The sequence below is a fragment of the Podarcis gaigeae genome (genome assembly GCF_964106915.1).
Source record: "Podarcis gaigeae genome assembly, chromosome: 2".
NCBI lineage: Eukaryota > Metazoa > Chordata > Lepidosauria > Squamata > Lacertidae > Podarcis > Podarcis gaigeae.
In genome coordinates, this window is record NC_139679.1 from 120,830,526 (window position 1) to 120,842,741 (window position 12,216).

The 12,216-nt window shown below is 50.8% G+C and overlaps 1 protein-coding gene across 2 annotated transcripts; it reads right to left on the reverse strand.

Annotated features, from left to right (window-relative positions):
• Window positions 1-3,634: 3,634 nt before the first annotated feature.
• On the reverse strand, window positions 3,635-10,860 carry LOC310837342 (uncharacterized protein). Of its 2 annotated transcripts, none has more exons than XM_083723768.1 (3): window positions 8,841-10,860; window positions 8,068-8,203; window positions 3,635-6,124 (listed from the first exon to the last, which is right to left on the reverse strand). In XM_083723768.1, exons 1-3 carry the CDS (start codon window positions 9,603-9,605, stop codon window positions 5,037-5,039), a joined length of 1,989 nt encoding a protein of 662 aa, XP_083579894.1. In that variant the 5' UTR covers window positions 9,606-10,860; the 3' UTR covers window positions 3,635-5,036. The 2 variants fall into 2 exon arrangements, with proteins under 2 accessions (XP_083579894.1, XP_083579893.1); XM_083723767.1 differs by having other exon boundaries at window positions 8,068-8,229; window positions 8,675-10,860.
• Window positions 10,861-12,216: the final 1,356 nt, after the last annotated feature.

Here is a 12,216-nt window from a genome sequence, read left to right on the forward strand (position 1 = left end):
ATCAGAGTGGTTTAACGGTCATTCCCTCTCCCCAGGGGATTCTGGGAATTGTAGTTCTGTGAGGGGCGCCAATGGCAGGGCCTGCAGTCTGACCGCCTCATGAATGCCCTGTGATGTTGCCGAAATGGCGAGGTTTTTGTGTGTACGTGTACAGAACAAACTACAGACGCCCGTTAACCAATTCAAAGGCCTTTATTCAAAGGAGATCCAGAAGACACACACAAAAAGCATTTAGAAATAAAAGGGAAGTCTCTAAACACAGGGCCACAATCCTGTTTGGAACCAGGGGCACATTGGCAAATCTAAAGCGCTGAGGGCGCCACGAAAAGGCCCATTTTACAGGAGACGGTCATCAGAATGTCCCCCTTCAAGCAAATCATATCCCCAAAGCAAAGGACAAAAAAGAAGGAAACACCCCCAGAAACAACCCAAACCCATAAAAACTAACATTGGGAGGAGCTGGAGGCTAAGTTAGCGCCCTGAGGGGCTGTCTGAGTGTCCCGTGATGCTTGTGAAGAAGAAGAAGAAGAAGAAGAAGAAGAGGAGGAGTTTGGATTTGATATCCCGCTTTATCACTACCCGAAGGAGTCTCAAAGCGGCTAACATTCTCCTTTCCCTTCCTCCCCCACCACAAACACTCTGTGAGGTGAGTGGGGCTGAGATACTTCAGAGAAGTGTGACTGGCCCAAGGTCACCCAGCAGCTGCATGTGGAGGAGCAGAGATGCGAACCCAGTTCACCAGATTACAAGTCCACCGCTCTTAACCACTACACCACACTGGCATATGTGGACATATGGTTGGGGACCCCCAGATCTAAAACATTACCCATCTTATAAATAACAGTAACACTGATTAATTGTCCGGCGCTTTGCAAACACGCTGCCAATGATCCGCACAACAGTCCTGTAAGGCGGGTCTTTTTCGTTGGCCCTCTCCTCACAAACATATCAAGTGCGCATGTGCGGACATCACTGCTGACCAATGGCTACTTGCCACAGCAGCTACGGCCACCTCCAGAGCTGGGAGAAAGTGTGCTTCTGAATGCTGGAAGCCACAAGAAGGGAGAGTGTTGCCGTTGTGCTCTGGGGTCTGGCTCGCAGTGTTTCCCATCAGGGGAATCTGTCTGGCCCCTGTGAGAACAGGATTTTGGACGGGCCTCTGGGCTGATCCAGCAGCCGGTGTCTTCCTATGTCCGGCGACACAGGAAGGCGTTTGCACTCCTAAGGCTGCAACCCGAACGCCCCACCTTACCCGGGAGTTAGCCCCACTGAGTCCAACAGGCCTTACGTCCAAGGAGACATAGGATTGGGCTGGGACCTTTCAGATCCAAGCCTTCCTTGGGTCTGCCCCCTTTTCGACTTTATCACAAGGACGCAGGAAGCTTACACTGAGCCAAACCACTGGTGAATCGAGCTCAGTGCTGTCTAAACTCACTAGAAGGATTTGAGAGATGACAGTCCCAGTTCTAGCTAGAGATGCTGGAGAAGGCCTTGGGGTCTTCTGTGGGCAAGGCCGATGCTCTAATCCAGCCTTTCTCAACCTTGGGTCCCCAGATGATTTTGGCCTACAACTCCCATCACTCCTAGCTAGCAAGGCCAGAGTTCAGGGATGACGGGAGTTGTAGTCCAACAACATCTGGGGACCCACAGGTTGAGAAACACTGCAAGGCAAGAGCTGCAGAAGTATCTGCAGCAGTGGGGAGGGGCTGCCTGTGATTGGATCTCCCCTCTCTGAGGTGGGAGCTTACTCTCCTTATGAGGAACGGTTGAAGGATCTGGGTATGTTTAGCTTGCAAAAGCGGAGACTGGAGATATGATAGCCGTATTCAAATATCTCAAGAGCTGTCACATGGAACACACTTGTTTTCTTCTCCCGCTCTGGGGGGCAGGACTCGAACCCATGGCTTCAAGTTGCAAGAAAGGAGATTCCGACTAAACATTAGGAAGAACATCAGGAAGAGCTATTTGACAGTGGAAGAGCCTCCCTTGGTCAGTGGTGGACTCTTATAGAATCATAGAATCCTAGAGTTGGAAGATACCACAAGGGCCATTGAGTCCAACCCCCTGCCAAGCAGGAAACACCATCAGAGCACTCCTGACATATGGTTATCAAGCCTCTGCTTAAAGACCTCCAAAGAAGGAGACTCCACCACACTCCTTGGCAGCAAATTCCACTGTCGAACAGCCCTCACTGTCAGGAAGTTCTTCCTAATATTTAGGTGGAATCTTCTTTCTTGTAGTTTGGAACCATTGCTCCGTGTCCGCTTCTCTGGGGCAGCAGAAAACAACCTTTCTCCCTCCTCTATGTGACATCCTTTTATATATTTGAACATGGCTATCATATCACCCCTTAACCTCCTCTTCTCCAGGCTAAACATGCCCAGCTCCCTTAGCCGTTCCTCATAAGTTTCCAGGCCTTTGACCATTGGGGTTGCCCTCCTCTGGACACGTTCCTTTATAAGCAGAGGTTGGGTGGCCACCTGTCATAGACGCTTTAGCTGAGATTCCTGCATTGCAGCGGGTTGGACTAGATGACCCTCGGGTCCCTTCGAACTCTATGAGTCTCTGTCTTGGGTGTGGGAGATGTGATGCATTCCACAGTCTCCCAGCGATCGGAAGCTGCAATTAATATGATTGAGTAAGATTTCTCTAATGGGATAATGGCCCAAATACAGTGGTGCCTCGCAAGACGAAATTAATTCGTTCCGCAAGTCTCTTCGTCTTGCGGTTTTTTTGTCTTGCGAAGCACGGCTATTAGCAGCTTAGCGCTATTAGCGGCTTAGAAAAAGGGGGGGGGAGGAAAAAAACTCGCAAGAACTCACAAGACGTTTTCATCTTGCGAAGCAAGCCCATAGGGAAATTCGTCTTGCGAAGCACCTCAAAAACGGAAAACTCTTTCGTCTAGTGAGTTTTTCGTCTTGCGAGGCATTCGTCTTACGGGGCACCACTGTATTATAATTATTATTAGGCACCTTTCTCTAACCATTGCAGCAGCAGGCTGATGGCAAGACCCCCGAATTTGAAAGGAGGAGCAGGTTGTGGTACGAATGGCACAGCGATGAGCCAAAATACGTAGAAACAAGTTTTGAAAACGAGGGCCGTTTCAAGTATACGTCTGACCGCTAGCCAGTGCACGTGCATAAATGAGACCCATCGGTGTGCACACAGGGTATTAAAGGAAAACAAAAAACCAGGGGCTGTGGTGAGGAGGAGAGTATGGAGCAGCCACCAGGACTCCGCAAGGAAACGGCAAAGGCAGAAGGGAGGGAGGAAGCAGGCAGAGGCAGAGGGAAAAGGCTGGGATGGATCTGCCGCTTCTGCCGGCATCTGTCTCTGGAAGCAGCATAGACAGAAGCGGCAGATCCATTCCAGTCTTTTTCTTCTGCCTCTGCCTGTGTCTCCTGTCTTCGTTCCAGCTCCACTCACCCCGTTTTGCTCACATCTGGTGAGCAACTTCTCCTTCTTTGGGACAGGAAGATGAAGACGCTTTAATCCATTTTGGGTTAGTGCGTTATCTGGTTAAAGGTAAAGATCATGAAAACTTACTGTACCTTTGTATACACCTGGTTATCGCTAAAGCAAAATTTTGGTGTTTTTGTCTTATTTTTAAAGTAAAGTTTAGTTGTTAATTAAAAAAAAAGGTTTAGTTTCTTTCATTTGTTTGATAAATAAAAACAACGTCCTTTATGACTGAGTATGAGTCTGTATTCAATAAACGTTCACCTTAAAAAAAAATCTTTGGGTGCCCACCCTAACGAAATGTGCTGCACATGGTTATGTGTATATCCTTCAATTCACTGTATAGCTTAACAACATGAACACGGAGAGCCCGTCTCGCACATTCATGATAATTTGTGAACCTTGTGCTATCGGGGAAGCCCCACACAATACCGCTTTCAATACTGATTGCATCTGCAAAGGTCAATGAGAACCACTGCTTAATTTGCCATCAATGCGTATCCTGTAATTTCCTGCTGATGCAGAGTGATAAGAATATTTTACAGTATACTCCCACAAGGAAACACCAGGGTTGTATTCAACCACGTTCTAGGTGCATAGAAATAGCAAGCCTAAGATAGTTGTGTTCATTGACCTCAGTAGGACAAGCATGGGCTTTGAGCCCTACTCAGAGTAGAGCCACTGGTGTTAATTAACCTAGTTAATTAATTTCAGTGGGTCTACTCAGAGTAGGAGTTGGCCGACTACAACCCAATGTTTGGAGGGGCCATAAATAAGTTGGGTTTCTTCTAGCAACTTCAGCAGTTGTCGGAGTTGAGAAGTAACTGCAGATTATCTTCTCCTAGATCAGCCTTTCTCAACCTGTGCGTCCCCAGATGTTGAACTACAACTCCCATCTGTTAGTTTCGGTTTTGCCACTGTGCAGCTGCTTGGAGTCACAGGACTCTGTTTACATTTCAGAGACCTTCCAGGCTGTTGGAAGTCTCACGGGAGACGGATGTGACGTTAAGAGGTTTCCTGCTCCTTTGTTCCTTTGTTGTTCAGTTGCTCTCTGCTTTCATAGAGAGAGGATGTATTTTGCTGTCTAGGTAGTAAGAAATAAAGCATAGCATGTAGCCATAAATCTCATCACTTCCGCATGCTGTTTTGGATTCTCTGCTGAATGGAATGTACCTTAGGCCTCATCAAAGGCTCAGGTTGTTAATTATCGACGGAGGATGAGCTTTATCAGCTCGGTCAAATGGAGATTCCGACACCATCACCCCTAGCTAGCAAGGCCAGAGCTAAGGGATGATGGGAGTTGTAGTCCAACAACATCTGGGGACCCACAGGCTGAGAATTGCTGTCCTAGATGAAAGCAGGCAAATTATTTTCCCCACCCCCGAAAATGATTTCTGGTTTGTTTGTTTTTACAGAAAACCAGTCCCCTGTAGCATCCAGCCACGGTTTACCATTCTCCAGCTGCAGTCCAACTAATAAATAACTTTGCCGCCATGCAACCAAAGTCAGAAGGGAAACGCCACTGCAGACTGCCAGCAAACCACATTCTATGGGGGTAACAGTAGCCACCTTGAGACTCAAGGCAACTTGGGGTGAAGTCTGGGCTCTTTGCTTGGCGGAGGCTCCTCCTGGAGTCCGAGCGTGTTCAGAGCTTCTCTCGTGTGGATCTTCTGGTGCCGGACGAGGACGGCGCGGTGAGAGAAGCTCTTGCCACATGTGGTGCATTGGTGGGGCCTCTCGCCCGTGTGGACCTTCTGGTGGCGGATGAGGACGGCCCGGTCACAGAAGCACTTGCCGCAGGTGGCGCACTTGAAGGGCTTTTCTCCCGTGTGGATCCTCTGGTGGACCATGAGGATCTGCCGCTGGCTGAAGCTCTTCCCGCACTCGGAGCAGGTGTAGGGCCTCTCCCCGGTGTGGACGCGGTGGTGCTTGACCAGCTGCGAGGACGTGTTGAAGGACTTGTCGCAGTCGGGGCACTTGAAGGGCTTCTCGCCCGTGTGCGAGCCCTCGTGGATCATGAGGCTGGAACTGCGGCTGAAGGCCTCGCCGCACCGCAAGCACTTATAGGCCTTCTCCCTGGTGTGGACCTTCTGGTGGTTGAGGAGCTGGGTCTTGCGGCTGAAGCTCTTGCCGCACTCGGGGCAGCTGAAGGGCTTCTCCCCCACGTGGATGCGGTAGTGGCGCGTGAGGTCCGAGCTGACGGTGAAGCGCTTCCCGCACTGCGAGCAGCTGTAAGGCCTCTCGCCCGTGTGGGTCCTCTCGTGCGCCACCAGGGTGGACTTCAAGCTGAAGCACTTCCCGCAGTCTTGGCACATGAAGGGCTTCTCGCCCGTGTGAGTCCTCTGGTGTGCGACAAGCACCGTGGTCCGGCTGAAGCTTCTCCCGCACATGCCGCACACCTTCTCCCCCCGACTCCTGCGCCTCCTCTTGACGACGACCGCTTGGCCGCGTTCCCCGCTCTCCCCTAAACAGGGGGGGAACACGTCCCCTCTGGGCGCCAGGGACTTTTCCCGCCCTTTTTCTGATCCGTCGCGGCGGCTCGCAGAGGCTTCTCCCCCTTCTTGGGGCCAGGAGAGACCTCCCCACGAGGCCCCACAGAGTTTGACCAGCTCGGTATTTTCGAGGTGTGTCTTCTCCTCTTTGCCCTTGACGATCCACCCATCACCTGCCAGGAATACAGAGAATTTATTCATTTAAGCAGTGCTTTTTTATGGGGGGAGCAGGGGTATGCATACCCCGAAACATATTGTGAATCTAAGTTTGGCCCCATTGAGGGGCAGTATTTTAATATGAGTAGGAAAATGAGAGTACAGTCATACCTCATGTTACGTTACCTTCAGGTTGCGTACCGCGGGGACCCGGAAGTACCAAAAAGGGTTACTTCCGGGTTTTGCCACTCACGCATGCGCAGACGCGCAAAATGACATCACGCGCATACGCAGAAGCAGCGAATCACGACCCTCAAGTGCGCAGACACGGGTTGCGTTCTTTTCAGGTTGCGAACGGGCCTCTGGAACGGATCCCGTTCGCAACCAGAGGTACCACTGTACCCCTAAACATTTCTTTTTTAGAAAAAAAAACCCACTGCATTTAAGTGATTTATATGCCACGCCATATTTCAAAGAAATCTCTAAGCGGTTTACATCAGATACACACAAAAAAGCCACCCCACAATTTTTTTAGAAATCCACATTTCAGAGCAGAACAGAACAATAAAATACAAAAGAACAGATTAAATTCCCCAGATGCGGAACGCCCTCACTAGTGAGGGGAGTCTGTCTCCTTCAATATTAACTTTCAGGAGGAATTTGAATACACTTCTCTTTTCCCCGGCGTTGGGCGGCTGCAGAATACTGTTCCCAGAAACCTCAAGATCCCTGGACAGGAGGATGTTTAGAACATTTTGAACTGCAACTGCTTTTCAGTGTTTTTAATCGTTATTTGTTTCTAGAACAGTTCGATCTTTTAAAAAATATTTCTTCACTATGCTCATGTTTCTAAATTGTATTACAGTGGACACTCAGGTTGCGAACGTGTTCCGTGCGGGATGCACGTTCGCAACCCGTAGCGTTCGCAACCCGCAGTGGCGAGTCTGCCCGCGTGCGGGTTGCGATTTAGCGCTTATGCACATGCGCGACTGCCGAAACCCGGAAGTAACCCATTCCGGTACTTCCGGGTTTCGGCGCGTCCGTAACCTGAAAAAACGCAACCTGAAGGTACAGTGGTGCCTTGCAAGACAAAATTAATTCGTTCCGCGAATCTCTTCATCTTGCGGTTTTTTCGTCTTGTGAAGCACGGCTATTAGCGGCTTAGCGGCTATTAGCGGCTTAGAAAAAGGAATAAAAAGGGGGGAAACTTGCAAGAACTCGCAAGACGTTTTCGTCTTGCGAAGCAAGCCCATAGGGAAATTCGTCTTGCAAATCACCTCAAAAACGGAAAACTCTTTCGTCTAGCGAGTTTTTCGTCTTGCGAGGCATTCGTCTTGCGGGGCACCACTGTAACCTGAAAAAACGCAACCTGAAGGTAACCCGAGGTATGACTGTACCCCGTAACTGTAACCTGTAACCTGTAACCCGAGGTATGGCTGTATCTGTTTGCTGCACTGATCCCTTTGTAGAGGAAGGGTGGAGTATTAATTCAGTTAATAACAACAACAACAACCCTCTTCAACATCTAAACTAAGACATCCCCTTAAACATACAAGACACCCTCTTAAACATATAAACACAAAACATAAAACAACTAGCATATGGGGACCATAATAACCACTAGCAAATCCAATGGCAACTGCTGCCCATTGATAGGGCAAAATGCAGGGAGCCCAACAGCAGGTGGCGCCACCCTCCTATGGCTTAGGCAAACCAGCCCTCCAAATGTTTGAGACTACAATTCCCATCATCCCTAGCCAACAGGAGCAGTGGTCAGGGATGATGGGAATTGTAGTCCCAAACATCTGGAGGACCAGAGTTTGCCTATGCCAGGCTTAGAGGGCCATATTTGGCCCAGAGCCTCAGGTTCCCGTGTATTGTGAACCCCAAACGCTGGGTAGAAGAAGTCACAGGAGACAAAAGCCACCTAAGGAAGATGGGACCATAAAGAGAAACCCACCTCCCAGGCTAGGGGAGGTGGTATCGGCACCGCTATCCTGCTTGACCATGGAGCAGAGTGGCGTCTCCTCGAGGACGGGCAGAGGCGGCTCAGCCACAGGGAAGTTCAAACCCACCTCCTGGATCAGCGCCGAACCCTGAAACGAGAGCAGCAAGGATCTTCCTGAGGACAAAGGGATTTGGAGAGGGAGAAAGTGGTGGTCTCCATTATCTAGCCAATCCTGCTTGTGGAATGCTCTCCCCAAGGAAGCTTCCCAGTGAGTGTAGTGGTCAGGGGTGGTGAACTAGGGTCTGGGAGACCAGGGTTCAAATCCCTGCCCAGCCATGAAGTATCACCATCCAGTTTTCAATCCTGGGAACTTCCTTTGAAGAAGAAGAGTTTGGATTTGATATCCCACTTTATCACTATCCTAAGGAGTCTCAAAGCAGCTAACAATCTCCTTTCCCTTCCTGCCCCACAACAAACATTCTGTGAGGTGAGTGGGGCTGAGAGACTTCAGAGAAGTGTGACTGGCCCAAGGTCACCCAGCAGCTGCATATGGAGGAGCGGAGACGCGAACCCGGTTCCCCAGATTACGAGACTACCGCTCTTAACCACTACACCACACTGGCTCTGAGGAAAGTCATGACTGTGGAACAATATTGCTTCAAATCTGGAGTGCAGGTAGGGGCCTTTCGGCCTGGCCCAACTTCAGGGCTCTCGTTGTGGGCAACATATGAGGTCTTCACAACTCTCTCAAAGCATCCTTGAGAAGCGACCCTAAACGCTCTCACCTCCCATTCTGTTTTGGCCGCCTCCCGCCGTCGCAGTAAAAAGCCTTCGGCCAGGGCCACCGCCTGGTCACAAGTCTGAGGGCAGCCATCTTTGACCCAGCCCTGAAGCTCCGAGGGCAAGATGGCCAGGAACTGCTCCAGGATCACCAGCTCCAGGATCCGCTCCTTGGAGTGCTTCTCTGGCTTCAGCCACCGGTGGCACAGGTACCAGAGGCGACTACAGGCCTCGCGAGGGCCCTCGACCTCCTGGTAGCGGAACTCCCGGAAAAGCGTCCGCTGCACATCCATGGCGACCGAATCGTCTCCCAGGAGATCCTCCGTCGCTTCCCAACAATCCTCCATCTTGACGGCGGCAATCTTTGTGGCGTCCCTTGGAGCTTCTCTGCCAATACCCAACAGCCTGCCAGACCTCCGACAAGCGCTCGCCACTCCCTCAAAGGTGCCCAGGAAAGTTTTGGGATCATCCTGAGGCAGAGATCCCAGCAAGGGGGGGTTTCCCCATCCCGAGCAAGGGAATCGTGTTCCTTTCACGTCTTCCGGATGTTTCCATGGCTTCCCGCCTGACTTGCCCATGACCAGTTCCGGGGCCTCCCTTTTCAGGAAATCCTGGTCGTTCCCAGCCTTGGCTTCGTGAGAGAATCTTCCTGATCTCTCCTCTGTCGCTGTGGGATCGTGGCCTGTTCGGCTGCTCTCTTCCCGGTCCCGCTGGAGCAGAGATCGGAAGCAGAGATCAACGCTTGGCGTTCTTCCCTTCTCGGCCGCCATTTTGGATCTTCAGCTCAGCATGGCGGCCTTGGGGGTAAATGTCTATTTAACGGGAAAAGCCACCCCAAAAGGATCTGCTTAGGCATGCGCCAGGCCCACAGGAAGCCTGGGACATTTCTTTGTGGTGGTGGAGAACAGGGATCTCTCGACAAAATGCAGCGTTTCACAAGAAGAGCTGGGGAGGAGGGCTTCCCCTGAGAAAGACAGAGATTTAAAAAGACAAGGATGTAAGAGTATAGAGATGAAGTTTCGAACTTTGCCATCTTGGTTGCCAAAAACAATAACAACTCATCTTCCCTCCCCATCCCTTTTTCCTTTTGTGTCGTGTCTTTTAGATTGTTAGCCGGACGGAAGGGACTGTTCAGCTGGTTTGTTAATTTGATCCACAAGCTGCTCTGGAAAACTTTTGGATGCAGAGCAGGGGGAAATGCTTTAAACAAACAAACAAACAATTTAGTGTACTTTCCCAGCTGACAAAGCTAAAACAATATATTAATGGAATCCTAGAAGAACATAGCCTCAAAAGATTCCATCAATGGTGTCTCTGAAAATTTTTACACATCACTTGGGAAGACAGGCGAACTAATATCAGTGTACTGGCAAAAGCAAAGATCCCCAGTGTTGAAGCAATGATTCTTCAACATCAACTTCTTTGGACTGGTCATGTTGTGTGGATGCCTGATGGTCGTCTTCCAAAGCAACTACTCTATTCCAAACTTAAAAAAGGAAAGCATAATGCTGGTGGTCAACAAAAGAGGTTTAAAGACTGTCTCAAGGCAAATCTAAAAAAATGTAGTATAAACACTGACAATTGGGAAACACTGGCTTGCGAGTGCTCCAGTTGGAGAACACCCTTTACCAAAAATGTCATGGGCTTTGAAGTCGCTCAAACTCAGAACGCAATGGAGAAGCGTGCTAAGAGTAAGGCATGTTTGGCAAATCCACACTGTGATCAGCTCCTCCCCGGAAACCAATGTCCCCACTGTGGAAGGAAGCGTGGATCCAGAATTGGCCTCCACAGTCACATATGGACTCATTGTTAAAACTGTGTTTATGGAAGACAATCTTACTCAGCTACGAGTGACTGCCAAAGAAGAAGACTGTTTACACCCCACAAGAAACTAAAAGCAGTGCAGGCACATAGGATAGAAGCTGTGCTATACCAAGTCACACTATTGGTTTATGTAGCTCAGCGCTGCGTACACGGACTGGCAGCAGCTCTCTGGGCTTTCAGACAGGAGATTCCTGCATTGCAGGGGGTCCCTTCCAGCACTACAACTCTATGATTATAATGTCTTAAAGGGAAGCCCCCCTCCCCACAACTCACTATCTCCCCTCCTGCTGTTTGCTATTCCAAAGTCAGCATTGGACTAGATGACCAACCCATTCCAACTCGACCCTTCCCGTAAAATTAAAAGCAGGCATCCTAAAAAGCAGGTAGCAGGCGGACAGGGTAGTTCAGTGGTTCTCTGCTTGATGCAGGAATTCTGGGAGCTGCCTTCTTATCAAGTCAGACCAGGAGTCCAGTGATGCTGAGCACAGGTTGGCAGCAACTCTCCAGGATTACAGACAGGATGCATTCCCAGCGCTACCTAGAGAAACGGAGGATTGAATCCGGACTCCCCAGGACCTCTCCAACTCACTATCCTTCCCCTAAACGTTACTGTCCCATCCAGAGCATTGACACCCCTTTGAGATCCTCCTTTCAACCCGAGGCGCTGCGCCCCGGATTCTCCTGCAAATCGGTCTCAGAGACCTGCGACACCGGCAAGCTGCATCTGCCAAGGGGAAAAAAACCCCTCTCCCGCGCATTCACACGCGCACGCATGCAAGTCTTGCGCGGGGAGGGCAGCGCACACCACCAGCTCCTTGCAGCACCACCAGGCGGGTGCACGGGCGCCTCGCCCCCCTTACCACCGCCGGTTCCCCGGAGCCAAGCAGAGAAACAGCAGCAGCAGCAGCAGCGGGGGAAAAGGGCCGGTCTCTCTGCAACTCTAGCCCACAAAAGAGGGAGGAAGAGGAAAGGACTTGCGGAGCTGGAGAGCGCGCGCGCGCGCGCGCGCAAACCTTCCTCTCCAGTTCCCAGCGATGTCTCCTCCGGCTCCAGTCTGGGAAGAACAACCTCGCTCGCCAGTTTAACCCTTCCCTGGGCCTTAAAAAAGACATACACCCAGCAAATAAATAAAGGAAGAAATGAACAAAGGCGAGACAGTGCCATCTGTCTCCAGCTGCTGCTGGTCTTTGGTTTCCCTGGCAGGGCGCCTGGGAGCGCACAGCAACTGGGTTGGGGCTTTTTTTTGTGGGGTGGGGTTGGAGAGGCAGAAATTTGACAGGTGCAGCTCTGTGCATGCACTGGGGAGGGTGGGGAGCAAGGATGAGGAATGCAGAGGGTCTTTTTCCCGGGAGGGGGTGACTCGGCGCTTGCAATGCGCACAGCGGCAACAACAAAAAAAATGGACGGAAGCGCAGCAAGAGCGCGTTGTCAACTTTCCCCCTCCGGCGGGGCTCTTGTGCACCCTGGGCAGGGAGAGCAGGATAAAGCAGGAGTAGCGAGAGCGAGGAGTTTTCCCTCCCCACCCCTTGTCTAACCTACATCTCTCTCCCTGCTTTC

Bases quoted from the DNA above. Each gene is read 5' to 3' on its own strand.
- LOC310837342 (XM_083723767.1), bottom strand. From the start codon at position 9,605: ATGGCGGCCGAGAAGGGAAGAACGCCAAGCGTTGATCTCTGCTTCCGA. The intron at 8,230-8,674 runs GTGTGGTGTAGT...CTTTGTCCTCAG, and splicing joins CATGACTTTCCTCAGAGCCA to GAAGATCCTTGCTGCTCTCG. The intron at 6,125-8,067 runs GTGGGTTTCTCT...TATTCCTGGCAG, and splicing joins CACCTCCCCTAGCCTGGGAG to GTGATGGGTGGATCGTCAAG.